General features: G+C 40.7%; 1 protein-coding gene across 2 annotated transcripts; it reads right to left on the bottom strand.

Annotated features, from left to right (window-relative positions):
- Positions 1-405: 405 nt before the first annotated feature.
- On the bottom strand, positions 406-14,075 carry bms1 (BMS1 ribosome biogenesis factor). Of its 2 annotated transcripts, XM_058062569.1 has the most exons (23): positions 13,772-14,075; positions 13,310-13,490; positions 13,033-13,223; positions 12,811-12,890; positions 12,468-12,656; positions 12,250-12,392; positions 10,907-11,028; positions 10,558-10,748; positions 10,340-10,482; positions 8,743-9,287; positions 8,505-8,606; positions 7,701-7,858; positions 7,509-7,590; positions 7,272-7,357; positions 6,346-6,531; positions 5,012-5,200; positions 4,736-4,916; positions 4,521-4,579; positions 3,276-3,398; positions 2,148-2,295; positions 1,885-2,060; positions 1,041-1,202; positions 407-818 (listed from the first exon to the last, which is right to left on the bottom strand). In XM_058062569.1, the coding sequence occupies exons 2-23, from the start codon at positions 13,480-13,482 to the stop codon at positions 591-593; spliced, it is 3,657 nt and encodes a 1,218-aa protein (XP_057918552.1). In that variant the 5' UTR covers positions 13,483-13,490; positions 13,772-14,075; the 3' UTR covers positions 407-590. The 2 variants fall into 2 exon arrangements, with proteins under 2 accessions (XP_057918553.1, XP_057918552.1); XM_058062570.1 differs by lacking the exon at positions 13,772-14,075 and having other exon boundaries at positions 406-818.
- Positions 14,076-14,697: the final 622 nt, after the last annotated feature.

Below are 14,697 nucleotides of genomic sequence, written 5' to 3'. Positions count from 1 at the left end.
ACTTCCTGTTTGTGTCCTTCAAAATAAAACCGTTTTGTACTTCCTCTTCATTCATTGTAAGGTGATGATCCCCGAGCGTCAATTGTCCCAGGCAGAAATACTAAATAATACTTTTTCCATTTTGCCAATTACTTATTATTAAAATGGCAAATTACTTATTATTTTTGTATTATATAAAATGACTGATTTTTTTTCTTATTTTTTTTCGGCCCACGCAAGTTTGATATGGATGCTGTATGGTATCATGTACCCAGAAAAAATGCTTTTTTTTGTTTTTTTTTTGAAAACCTGATGCGGCCCAGCCTCGCCCAGACCCTAGCTCCAGTGGCCCCCAGGTAAATTGAGTTTAAGACCCCTGGTCTAAACTGACAAGAATTACAGCCAGTAATAGAAAATTGAAGGTAATAAAACATAACAATATTCCTCAAATTATTTATTTCATTTAAAAATCCACAGCAAGTTGAAGAGTGAAAATCGGGAAAATCTTGAATAGTTGAATAGGCACAATAACATAATCATAACAAACGACAGCAACTGGCAGTCTGTCCTTGCTGAACTGAAGAACTGAAGAGGAGTGAAGATTTGGCAGGCTAGTCCTCCTGCGACGCCCCCTTCAGACTAGACCTTTGCTTCTTCTGGTCCATCTGGCCCATGACACGGTACAGCTTCTTACGAGCTTCCTTTTGCCTCTTTAGCTTGGCGTCCTCTTCTTTATCCTTGTGCTGCAGGAACTGTGCATGTTTGGCGCGGTGAGCTGTGCGTGCTTTCTTGGCCTTATGGTAGTGAACTGTGCTCAGCGCGTGCAGAAGGGCCGCCACCTAAAGCACAATGGTGAAAGAGGTTGGAACAGGGGGGGTCTAAATTGCGGCACAGAGACCATTTGCGGCATGTGGCTGCTTTTCTATTGGCACGCAGCACTAGATCAGTAGTCAATTTTGCAAAAATTAAGTAAAAAAAAGTCGTAATATGACCCTCGTGAGGATAAGCGGTATAGAAAATGGATGGATGATGGGGGGAAAAAATGACTTGGCTGGACTCACCTTCCGCTCATGAGGCTCTCTGACCACGCTGGGCCTTTGGAGGTCTCTGGGCATTTTGCCTTTGTGTCCCTGCTGTTTGGGTTTGTTCTTGAAAGGCAGCGCCTTCTGGAGCTCTTTGGGGATGCGGAGGGCATTGAATTGCTGTCTTCTCCTGACCACAGGCTGAAGAAAGATGGAAAGAGATTCGAGTTACTTCTCAGTCTGCGACGTGGCAAGAAACAACCGTGCACTGAAGCCGAGGCATCAAAGCCGACATCCACGGTTAGCATTTGGGGGGGGTCCGGCCATAAGGACAAATAGTTTCCACAGCTTACATAAACTTTGAACCTGGTACAGGTGATGATGTGACTTTGACCTTCACACAGGACTGTAAGGCTTCAAGCCATATTTGGACTTTATGTAGGTTTCTTTAGGGGATGTATGCATGGTTAGCTTACAAAAAGCCGCTTGCAGGTAAAGGCTGGGGCTTCCACGTGGGTGTCACACATATTTGAACTCACAAATTGTTGTAGAAAAAAAGAATGAGGTCAAAATTTTTAAAGAAAAAATGTTTGAAAATTAAATAAAATAAAATAATTCATCTACAAGAGCAAAAGTGCAAAAAAAAATGTTTTCTAACCAGAATTTTTTTTCATGAAAATTAACAAAAAAAATATTATTAGTAATACACAAAACAAAACAAAGTTTCTTTTGGAAAATGAGATTTCTAATGTTATGGGACTAAAGTCAAAATATAAACAGAATCTTGCCGAAAGATAATCCAACAGGTCATCAGAATGAGAATTCTACCCCATTCTACCCCAAAAAGCCCCCCACCCCCACCCGTCCAGCAAGTGGAGTCTACCTTGTACAAAGAGTCAGTCTTGGGTTTGTTCCGGACTCCCAGGTCGTGTTTGAGCTGCCCCAGCGTCCTCATGCCCGACCAGCTGTCCTTGTGACCCACGGCCAGCAACAGCGATGTGACAGGATTGTAGAGCTGTGGGACGGACACGGGATACCAGGAGCGCAGGAACACAATATCTGCAAAAATACAAATCACTTGTGACTTGAGTCCACAACAACGTGGCCGCGCGTCCAAACACATCACAGCAGGAAAGCAAAACTCACCACTCATAAGCAGCCGGTCCTCAAACGTGGCTCTGTAAGACCCTGCTGGTGTTGACAGTGCTTTCTTGATTTGACCTCTGACCCCTGACACTGTTCGTACAGATGCCCCTTCAAATTTAGCCACCTCCAGCACGGTGTTGAACATGCCCTGTGGGGGAGGGAAAAGTACTAGTACATAATTTTTACTTTATATGAAGGAAAAAAATAAAAAAAAAATAAAAAATAATAATAAAGAAAATAAAATAAAAAATAAAAAAAAACAAAACAAATAAATAATAAAAATAAAAAACAATATAAATAATAAACGTATCCTCACGAGGGTCGTGGGGGTGCTGGAGCCTATCCCAGCTGTCTTCGGGCGAGAGGCGGGGTACACCCTGGACTGGTGGCCAGCCAATCACAGGGCACATATAGACAAACAACCATTCACACTCACATTCATACCTAGCCAGCCAGCCAATTAACAGGGCATATTTTAAAAATATATCTGAATATTATGAGAACCAACAAAAGAATAATACATTTGTATTTTATGGGAAAAGTAGATTCGGGAAAAAGTTATTTAGCAATTTTATGAGAAAAATGCATTTTTAGTAACAGCTGAAATTCTAAATAAACAATTCTTTTAAAGAAAAACAGGTAATAGTGTGAGAAACAAAAAACAATAAAGAATAAAGTTGTAATATTTGCACAATTATGTTCAATTTCCAAGAGGAAAGTTGAAATAGTAGTATTTAATTTAAGAAAAACAAGTGTAATTTTTTACAAAAATCAAGTCAAAGAAAGTCATAATCAGATGAGGAAAAAAGGCTATTTTATTTAGGAGATATTATTATGGGGAAACGGCCATTTTGCTAGCATATCAACTGCTGTACATCCAAAGCTGAGAGGCAGTTAGTTCTCCTAGCATGCCTTGTGCTGCTTTGCGTACTTTCACTTTCACTTTCTCTGACCATGCAAGTGACTCATGAAGGAAAGTGCACTGCTCATTTGGGGAAAAGACTACCGTTTACTGTACTACTTTACCGTACTACTATGTGTTGACGAGTGTGATGAAAACGAGTGGATGAAGAACGCCTTCATGAGAGGTTCTTAAGATACAGGATGGAATGGTTGAGAAGCCCATACCTTAATGAAACAGGTGTTCTTGAAGATCTTGTATGGATAACCAATGAGTTTGAGCTTCTTTACTACAGCCATTGACTTATCCAGGTCAAGGACCACTCCTGTGGCTGCGATACGGAAATTAGCCTGCAGAGTGGAGAAAATATTGCATGTTCTGGTCAACACATTTGACCATCCTGGAGGTCATTCTAAGAGTTTTGTGGTGAAAAACAAAATAATACCTGGTGTCAAGTCTTGTTGTTGGTGTATATATATTTTTTTTACCTTTATCGACTTTCTCACCGTGGATCACATGAGTGCTTTTTGGCTTAGCTTTTACACCAGATGCCTTTTCTGGCCTCAACCCCTCATTTACCCCCCCCCAAAAAAGGCTGGGCTCGGTAAGCAGACAATGGAACTGTTCATTGCAACGTGTATGTACTGCTCCATGTACAAGTTGGAATACACTCATCATGACAAGTTTTAGGCTCTTGATTATAGAGATGATAAGATTATACAGTAAACCTCGGATATATCGGATTCAATTGTTCCCACTGGTTTTGTCCGATATAAGAGAAATCCGTTATATGCGTATACCGGAAAATGTCCGTTTTACGCATATATCGGAATTATATCCGGTATATGCGTAAATCGGATTTTATCCGTTATAAAAAGGCACTTCCTTGACTATGTTTCCAATGTACCTGGACACGCAGGCAACGCTGCAAATGACGTCGTATAGCGGCCTGTCACGATTCGGCGAATCGGAGCGCCACGATGCGGCCATCCGATATATGCGAGGGAAATTTAATGGAAATGCATTGGAACGGGACTGGAGATTTTGTCCGAAATAGGCGAAATCCGTTATAAAAAATCTGATATATGCAATGAATTTTTATTGGAAATGCATTACAGAAAAATTGGTTCTTTTTTATCTGTCCGTTGTGAGCGAATTTCCGATATATCCGAGTCCGATATATCCGAGGTTTACTGTAGCTCAAATATAAGTACAGTATCTGACACAAAATCAGTAAGTAAATTAAGAATTTGACTTTACTGACCATAAATGCCCTTACAAAAATATGATGAGTCCATAATGGTACGTTTATTCTCACCGAAACAGAATGAAAAAATATAATAAAATGAAGCACCCATAACTGATGGGGCAATATGATTATTGCACAGGCGTGCCTTAGACTGGCCCCAATAAAAGGCTGCTCCCAGCAGTTGAGCATACAGACGGAGGGAAGAAGAGGGAAGAATGCTTACCTTAACCCCGGCTACGGATTGCAACGCCAGGAAACCTGTTCCCTGTGGCGTGATGGGACCTTCGGAAAAAGACAAGATGGGAAATACCGCTGAATAATATTTTAATAAATATGCTTTTTCACACTATTAGAGCCATGAAATGACACCCTTAAAGTCACCTAGTATATATATTTGTCTGCCATTTTATCTGTATGATGTAATGTGTTCTAACCTACCCCAGATGGAGGCACCGCAGTGCATGTGCTGTGGCGTATATTTTAACAGGCGGTGCCGTCCGTTGTGGTCCTCGATGTGGTAAAGGGGGATGGTCTGAAAGCGGCGCCACCCGAGGGACAGAATAAGCGGGTCCCTGGTTTTCAAGATGCGATCATACCAGCGGTGTTTCTTCAGCCTCATCTGACATGTGCACGCACGCATACACAAACAAACACAACATTTAAGTAGAAGATCCAAACATCAGTACCAAGAGAAGATTCTTAACCAGAACATACCTGCAGGTATCCAACACTCCCTTCATTGGAACCCAAGCCGCCGAGGATGATGGGGTAGTGTGGATCAAAGTTGGTGACAAACTCACAGGGAAGAGACGCGATCTCTAATCGGAGGTACATTCCTGGACGGAAACCTTCGTACTGGACTCTTGTCTCGTCGTCGACATCCATGAACTCCGCGCGGTTCAGCTTTGGAAGACAGAAAAAAGAAGGTGCAGGAAGGTGAATGGAGTGAGGCTCCATCGGCTGGCCAGTTTAGTGTGGCAGTAAATCTGCAGATTTTTGTGTTTTCATTTTTCATTTCATTTCCCCAAAAATCAGAAGGCTTGAGTTACCTATTTTTAATTAATTACTGCCCACCAATTGTGTTATATACATTACACATGATTAAAATGCCATGGGAATGACTGCATATACATTACGGTGCATCAAAAAACACAATTATTGAATTTTGATATGGCTGAGTACTAAAAGTGTTCCAATATATGTAGAAACAACACATATAAAATATTTGTCCAATACATGATTATTTAGGGGTGCCACCATACATCTGTTTTTGTGGAATAAAGTGGTGAACAGTTCAATGGTCGCCATGGAGATTTGAGGTCAGCAAAGACTGCAGCTCAAGAACTCTAAGGTGATATTTATGTTTTTGTCGGTATTTATACTCCTATTACATATTACTAGCAAATTTGTAGTTTTGTCTTTGTAATTTGAATGATTTGTAGTCATATTTATAGGTATTTAGTACTCATTCAGTGCCTCTACTGTAGCTAACATTAGCTAGCTACAGTTTGCTAATGACAGTTAGCTAATAGCTGAGCTAGCATAACATCAACAACAGTAATATAGAGTAGACAGTATTACTGATGCCTCATATTTATTGAGAGTAGTACTGTAGTACTACATAATGTGATATACACTTGTCCATTTATTATTTTAGGCACACAACAACTAGTTCCTTTCAGACTAGCAGTCGCAGCTTGGTCTTTGGTCTGGGCCCCCTTTGATAACCCTATAGAAAATGATGCTGTATAGAAGTTCATTGTACTCAACATTTCCACGTCAACTTTTTGGCAATTAGACTAGAAATTGGACATTTTCTGAAAATTTACAAATGTTTATGTGTGAGGTGGCACCCCTAAATCTCAATAGATTTCCTCAAAACTTTGCAAAAGATATTTTTATGTTCATTAGAAAAAAATGGAATGCCAGCCAAATTGATATTATGAATTTAAAATTTCCCATTCAAATTTGAAGCACCCTAATACATACATACATACATATATATACTACGTATGTGACTACTATATACACTATACGTAGTGCATTACCTCTGCCTGCTTCTGCAACTCCTCCTTCAGATCATCAAAGTATGTGGCGTCTGCATCATCATACTCTGTGTCAAATCTCTCTTTTAGCCTCCGTTTTTTCTCCAAACGCTTATTTTTCTGGACTTCTTCATCATCCACTTTCATCAGGGTCTCTTCAGCGTCGTCGTCATCCTCACTGTCATTATTCTGTTGGTCAGAAGAACAAGCAAGTCAAATGGGAGAACAAAAAGTATGGGGTTAGTTGCAAAAGTTGTTGTTCCTTGTTTTATTTTTATTCATTCATGTATTATTATTATTATTATTATTATTATTATTATTATTATTATTAATTATTATTAATTATTATTATTTATTCATTCATTCATTCATTCATTTTCTACCGCTTTTTCCTCACGAGGGTCGCGGGGGTGCTGGAGCCTATCCCAGCTGTCTTCGGGCGAGAGGCCTGGACTGGTCGCCAGCCAATCACAGGGCACATATAGACAAACAACCATTCACACTCACATTCATACCTATGGACAATTTTGAGTCGCTAATTAACCTAGCATGTTTTTGGAATGTGGGGGGGAAACCGGAGTACCCGGAGTACCCGGAGAAAACCCACGCATGCACGGGGAGAACATGCAAACTCCACACAGACATGGCCGAGGGTGGAATTGAACCCTGGTCTCCTAGCTGTGAGGTCTGCGCGCTAAGCACTCGACCGCCGTGCCGCCCCTGTTTTATTTTTATTCTTTTCCTTATTTTTATTTTCTATGAAATGCACCATAGAGTTGCAGTCAAATTTCGTTGCATGCAATATTATGACAATAAAGGTGATTATGATTCCGAAATGATGATACCTTAACAAAGACAAGACTTTCATAATAATACCAGTGTGTTGCTCTTCCAAGGCAGGCATTACAGAAACTAAGAATTCTAATTACCTCGTCTTCGTCTTCATCCTGTTTGCCAGTTTTGCCACTGTGGACTTGGCCTGTTTCCAGATCTTCAAAGTCTCCGTACATCTCATCTACAGGAAAAAAAAAACCCCAATGGTGAATCAAATGAGCCATCACAAATAAAAGTGTACTTTTTTTCATGAAGTCCTCAGCAGTTACAACTGACTCCAAAATCCAAATTTCATGCAATTTGTTCAAACATATTTTGTTTTGCGTCTTTACCGTCCTCCTTCAGCAGTGTGGCGGCATCTTGGTCCCCATCCCACTTCCCAGTCACAAAGCAGTCCCTAATGGAGTCGAGCATCTGAAAGGGGTTGGGGGGGGGGGATAGTGGTTCCAACACATTGTGGCTTTGATTTTCATCTCCAAAAGGTAATGGGAGTAAAGTTCATACAGGTGGAATAAACACACTACCTCCTTCAGATCCCAGTTGTGTGAGGCATTTGGCTTGAAACGAGAACAATCCAGTGCGTTTGCTTGAAATTTTTTGCTCTTCTGAGGGTGGCTGACTCGGAAAAGCCCTCCCATCTCTTCCTCATCATCGTCCTCGTCGTCGTCTTTCTTCTCGACAACTACAAACAAATACCAATATTAAAGTAAAAAGAGAAAAATCTCAACAAGTGTACCAAAATGTAATTTTGGATGAAGTATTTAAAGTACAGTATTATTAGTAATACTTTCAAGGAAATACATCATGCCATTTCTTTATACACAGATAAACACAGTTCTTAATAGTACGTTCCAGTCAAAAATCAGCAGGGGGTAAATGAATCTTACAAAAAAACGACACCATCTACTATGCCAAGTTGCACGGGGTTCGAGTGGTTAGCGCGCAGACCTCACAGCTAGGAGACCAGGGTTCAATTCCACCCTCGGCCATCTCTGTGTGGAGTTTGCATGTTCTCCCCGTGCATGCGTGGGTTTTCTCCGGGTACTCCGGTTTCCTCCCACATTCCAAAAACATGCTAGGTTAATTAGCGACTCCAAATTGTCCATAGGTATGAATGTGAGTGTGAATGGTTGTTTGACTATATGTGCCCTGTGATTGGCTGGCGACCAGTCCAGGGTGTACCCTGCCTCTCGCCCGAAGACAGCTGGGATAGGCTCCAGCACCCCCCGCAACCCTCGTGGGGAAAAGCGGTAGAAAATGAATGAAATCTGGAGCCATCTAAGCAATGGGATGGAGCCGGAAGCCTGCCAAAAAGCATCAGAAGATACCTGAACCATAAACCAGTTTCCGCAGATTGGGCGCAGATTCTTGGTGTCGTAGAAAAGCTTCCGATGCCTTTCGCTGCAGACCCTCTTTCCAGCGGAGAGCCCCTGTGGACAAAGGAAAACCAGCCGTTGGAGATACTACCTATACTATACTAGTGAAGCACTGGACATGGAGATCTGAACTCCAATAGAAAACTTTAGAGTATGAAGTATATAAAAACACAGTAAAATGTATATTTACCCAGCTCCTCTTCCTCTGCATCACTTTCACTCGCTGTATTTTTCCCGCTAGACTGAGATGCATCTTCATCCTTCTCCTCCTCCTCCTGTGACAATTCCTGATCATCATCTTCCTTCTCGTCATCACTACTGTCTCCTTCATCCTCACTGGAGCAATGTCCCGAGTCTCCTACTCTCTCAGCATCCACGTCTTCATGCTCTTCCCCGCTCATCTCCAAGTCATCTTCACTGTCAGCGAAAACGGGCAACTCCGCCGCCGTTTCTTTCGTCTCCTGCAGCTTCTGTTTCTTCAAAGGTGCGACGCCTTTTTCACTTGTGGCACATTTGTCTCTGGCCTCGCGGATAAAACCGGAGAGGTTATCGTCTAAATCGTCTTCATCCTGGTCCTCGAGGTCACTTTCTTCATTGCTGCCGTCTTCCTCATCGCTGGAGGCACCGACGTCACCTTTGTCTTCAGCCTCGTCCTCGCCACTGAAGATCACCTTCCTCCTCTGTCTCTGGCTCGCATCATCCCAAATACTCTCCTCCAGGGGGCCCACGTTTTCCCTGACAGACATTTTTGCAAACAAAGTGACACAAACAAAGTGTATGGGTTTCACATTAATATTCTAAATTACTATTACTATTCTAAAGTGACATTTATTGCAATCATGGAATAAATTGCTTCATTAAAACATTTCTTCTTTTTGCAAGATGAAGCTCTACGGCTTCACGGGTCTCAAACATGCGGCCCGCGGGCCAAATGTGGCCCGCAGGACACTAGTTTGAGGCCCCCACCTTGATATGAAAGTTTAATGTCAGTGCGGCCCGCGCAAGTTTGATATGGATGCTGTATGGTATCATGTACCCAGAAAAAATTATTACGTTTGATTAATGTTCATGTTAAAGGTTAAATAACTGTTAATAGTTATCCTCCCTATCCGTGTGGAAGTGGTAAGTTTTTGGCTATTTAAGTTTAAAGGAAATAACTTGGAGGCTACCGTTTAGGTTGCTAGCTCTCTAGTTTGCGAGTTAGCATGTGTCTCAAGACCCTGCAGTTGCGCAATATGTTGTAAATAAAAAGAGTATAAATGTGACTATAGTCGTGTTTTGTCATGTCTACAGGGCTCTAATAATGCTTTGTTCATTTTAATCTGAAAAAAATAATTTGTCTACCCACCAACTATATGTGGTTTCTTAAGTTTTTATTATTTTCCGTTTTATTATTATTATTATATTTATTTATTACTGATTGATTTTCTTTATTCTTGATTTGTTTATTTATTTTTCATCTTATTTTGTGCAGAAAAATAAAAATTAAGATATTTGTGAACAGTGGAATGTTTTATCAGAGCTTTTATTGTAGAAAATCGGAACCAAAGCACTGAAAAAGTTTTTTTTGGAAAACCTGATGCGGCCCAGCCTTGCCCAGACCCTAGCTCCAGTGGCCCCCAGGTAAATTGAGTTTGAGACCCCTGCTCTACTTAGAACCTCCTTAAGATCCAACAGTGAGAAATGTACATTTCATTCACCAGGTCTTTTTTTTTTTTTTAAAACAAGGAGTTCACCTGGTTTCAGCTAAAACCGGGGTAGTCTGGAGTAGAACACGCTAGTCTCACCTGCTCTGTGAGCTGATCTCTGTGGGGTCCAAGCCGGCAGAGCCGCTGAAGAGAGTCACTCTACTAGCGGCCATCTTGGCATCCAGAGTGGAGTGCGTGTCAATGAGCGACTGGACCAGCTCTGTCGTGGGTCTCAACTCCTCCTGTGTCACACTAAAGTTTCAGATATAATTGCTCCCCCAAAAAAACTGCAGGACCATTGTAAAAATCTCCTTCACCTGCTGATTGACATGGCTTGCAGGAAAGTCAATGTACACAGCATCTTTGTCGTATACCACCCCGCCAACTCCGGCCATGGGTGCATAGAGCAGTCGCTCCTTCTCGTTCAGTGCTCGCTTCTTCTGAGCATCTGGAAGCGGGCATGGGTCTGGGAGAAAGTTCACATCGGCAACCTGGAAGTCGCCAACACCTGGGAGGGGGAGGGAATAGTCCCTGTATTCCCTTTGTTTCATGACAGATTCCAACAGTACTAATTTGGAGGGTGGGCTTAGCTGCCCCCTGGTTCTATAATGCAATATAGTAACAATAAGGTAGGAACTGTATACACATCAAACAGTACATATCTACCTGGAATATGGACCTGGCTTTTGTTCTTCAAATATGTGCCTCGCAGGTAGCCATAGAGCGACACGGTCCGATCACACTTCTGGTCAGTTCGGATCTTTTCAGGGTCAGTTAAGTCCTCCATTCTGTGTGGAGGCAGGAACAAAGAATATTTCAGAAATGGTAATGGTTTTATTTCATTTGAACATGCATCAGATTACAATTGCGTGCATCCCATAATCAGTTCACAGTTCCACATGTCCAAAAGGAGTAGGAAGAAGCAAAGCTTATTAAATCCTACCCCTCCATCTGGTACTTTTACAATCAGTAACAGTTACATTTGTTCACTTCCTGCTTTCCTAATATAACTGTAGTTTTTTAAAATTAATATGTATTTTTAATTTTTTTGTCACGTACCCACATATTATTTATATAATATATATATATATATAATTTATTTTACATATTTTTTCGTTTTATTTTTCTTTCTTTCATTCATTCATTCATTCATTCATTTTCTATCGCTTTTCCTCACAAGGGTCGCGGGGGTGCTGGAGCCTATCCCAGCTGTCTTCGGGCGAGAGGCAGGGTACACCCTGGACTGGTCGCCAGCCAATCACAGGGCACATATAGACAAACAACCATTCACACTCACATTCATACCTATGGACAATTTGGAGTGGCCAATTAACCTAGCATGTTTTTGGAATGTGGGAGGAAACCGGAGTACCCGGACTATATATATATATTAATTATTAAGCATTGGGTATTATTATTTTTGCGTGGTCACTGAGCTGGATAACAACAACACTTCAATTGTACCTCGTGGTCAGTGTAGAGCTCGTAATAGACGCTTGATTGCAGTTGTTGCTGCTAAGGGTGGCCCAACCACTTATTGGCTTTTTGGGGGGGGCCTCACCTTTCACACAGGGACATGGGAGCTTTGGATTTTTTTCTCCCTCGATAATAAAGTTACGGTAAATTTAAAAAAACTGCATTTTGTATTCATCCGGGTTGTCATTGACTAATATTTACATTTGTTTGATTATCTGAAACATTTAAGTGATAAAGTTGCAAAACAATAAGTGGTTTTCAGTAGTAAACTTATAAATGTCAACTTTTATAATGCTGGAAAATCGTTTATATTTTGAAAAAAATACATATATATATATGGCTCAGCTATGTTTTTACATATATCTGACTTGTATATTAAATAAACTCTAAACCATTAGAATATCCTGACATATTGAAGTGAAATGTATCAATTCCCACATGAGCATTGATCATCAATACTGCAGGGTTTTTCTAAGCAAATAAAACACAATAGTCCAATATTCCACGTGTTCCAGAAGGGGAGGTGGGCTCACCGGTCAACAAGCACATAAGGATGTGATGTCTGCCATACCAAAGGACGAAACTTCATGACAGAGATGAAGCGACCAAGATTCTTCACTTCCTGTGTTTGGTACTCCCCATACACCATGCCAGACAAATAAAAGAGCTTGGCGCCCTGCAGGGTTCACACAATAAGCAGATTAGTATTACATCAGTGTGTTGATGTATGATCGTTTATCAACGTGTTTACCTGGTAGACCTCCGTCCAGAAGCGATGTTTGAGGTTTTTCTTGGTTTTACGAAGTGCCTTGTTGTTCTTGAAGGAATCCAGGTGAGTCAGTACGCCCATGATACGAGGAAAGCCATGCACTTGGCAGATGTTCAGGAACTCAAATGTCTCCATTTCAAAGCCAAAGCTGGCATCAATCAACATAAGAACCTGAAAAATGACAGATACTTGTTTCATTTCACTTATTGAGCTTCCTAGCAGGACTGATAGCAGCACTGACTGGAACAGATAATTCAATTATGACCGATCCAAGTGGGAAAAAAACTGTTTGTGATTGTCTTTTTCTAGCTATCTTCAGACCTACCAAGTCAGCAACTTTTGCAAGGTCGATCATTGTATTTATATCATTGTTGCACTCCATGAAAGTGAGACGGCGTTTCTTGCCTGTAAATCGAGGACACCAAGAGTCAACAGCAGACGACAATGTAAAAATGGTGCTGGACTGCAGAAACAGCGCCAACATTAAACCTTTCAGTTCCATTTAAAGAACAAAATACTACGAGATACTGTGGCATGTCATACCCACCAGAGACAATAGTCACAGGGCCACGTATGTCCCCGAGCTTCTGCCGAGTGAAGTTTTTGATCAGGCAACGTATTAGGGTGCTTTTCCCCACCTTAGGAGGGCCAACGACTACAATCACCACAGGAGGCGGCTCCAAGGGGGTCCGGTCAACAAGTGGGATGTGGTGTTTTTTGGTCTTTATATCCTGGCTCCTATAGACAGATATTTTACACTGTGTATATTACTGTATATGCAAAAAAAGAGATAATTGATTTTGAGAGAACCCTTCGACACAGACCTGTGGAAAGTCTTGGCCATGCGTACAGCGGACTGTACCGAAAAGGCTTTGGGGTTACGTTTTCTTTCATCGTTCTCGACTGGGTCTCCATGCTTCCGCAGTTTCTTCCTTTCTGCCTTCGGACCACTGTGTTTGGACTGATGTTTCCTTTGTTCATGAGCCTTCCCGTCCATTTGGCCGACTGCAACACAATTGGAAATAGAAATAGAAAAAAACAGTATACAGTATTTACATTTATATGGTCAAGGCAAACAGCAAACTCCCAGACGAAATGACTGTTTTGTCTAGTGATAAACCATTTTGAGCTCCCAAAGTCTTAAGTGCATACGTTTTGTACTTGTTTTGCACTGTAAAATTAAATATCACTTCGACACCGTAACTAAACCAATATACACGTGAATCCACCACATCGATGATTTAAAAATGTTCAACTGTATTTGTTTCCTTAAGCCCAAAACTCACCTGGAAATGTCCACAAAATTAGAAACGAGGGACTGGCAAGGTGTAGATTTATTCCCTTGTTGTGTTAAAAGTCAGACGTGGAACCATTGGGAAGAAAAGATGCAAACGTCGTTGTAGTTAAATACAACTTTGTTTGTCTGTTGCAAAAAAAATAACAAATGTAAATATATTACATATAAATGTACACTGCAGTTATCTGTTTAAAATGACAAAAGTGTAATAAAGTCCTAATTCCATCTACAAAAACAATCACACACTACTGTTAACCGTATCCCTGCGATTGTCCACATGTTCTCTGCGAACTTCCGCCCGGAAGTGAAATGCGTAACAGTGTAAATAGTCCGAGCTGATACACTGTTCCGCATATTAATTCCTATCTGTGCAAGAACATTGAGTGTTTGTTTATATGAGATTGTAGCGCACATCTCAATGTTTGTTTATATGAGAGTGTAACACAAGGCTCAATGTTTGTTTATATGAGAGTACAATGTGAGGTTTACATGCACACATCTATTTTGTACACCTAATTATGGTGATTATGGACTTTATTCACCACAAGATGGCGGCAGCTAACCACAGTACAGTATTCAATCACGTTGCAGCTGCATTGTAGTTAAAATATATCGGAATTAAATACTGTAATCAGTCAAAATAGAGATACAGGATGGTGCAGCAACATTGATTAATCAGATAAAAAACTTTAAAAAACACACATTCATAATTCGACTTTATTTATGACGCTATTGTTCGCCCTTCATATTTCGTAACCCGAGGACATACAATTGTTGTAGTGTAACAACTTACTTACTAATACTTGTACTTAAACCCTAACCCTGTACTTAAAAAAAAATCATAATACACTAATAGAATTTTCAATAACAATAATAATAACAATAAAGTTAAAGTATAGTACATTCTGGTACATT

This window comes from Doryrhamphus excisus, chromosome 22 (assembly GCF_030265055.1).
Source record: "Doryrhamphus excisus isolate RoL2022-K1 chromosome 22, RoL_Dexc_1.0, whole genome shotgun sequence".
In the NCBI taxonomy this organism is placed as follows: Eukaryota; Metazoa; Chordata; class Actinopteri; order Syngnathiformes; family Syngnathidae; genus Doryrhamphus; species Doryrhamphus excisus.
The sequence above is the reverse complement of the archived record's forward strand: the minus strand, read 5'-3'. Positions and strand labels throughout refer to the sequence as shown.

What these genes read in the sequence shown, in the direction of transcription:
- bms1 (XM_058062569.1), bottom strand. Translation starts at nt 13,482, where the DNA reads ATGGACGGGAAGGCTCATGAACAAAGGAAACATCAGTCCAAACACAGT. An exon ending in TTGCAAAAGTTGCTGACTTG is followed by an intron (nt 12,657 to 12,810) that starts GTAGGTCTGAAG and finishes GTCATTTTTCAG; the next exon opens with GTTCTTATGTTGATTGATGC. An exon ending in GAGAGCCTCATGAGCGGAAG is followed by an intron (nt 819 to 1,040) that starts GTGAGTCCAGCC and finishes ATTGTGCTTTAG; the next exon opens with GTGGCGGCCCTTCTGCACGC.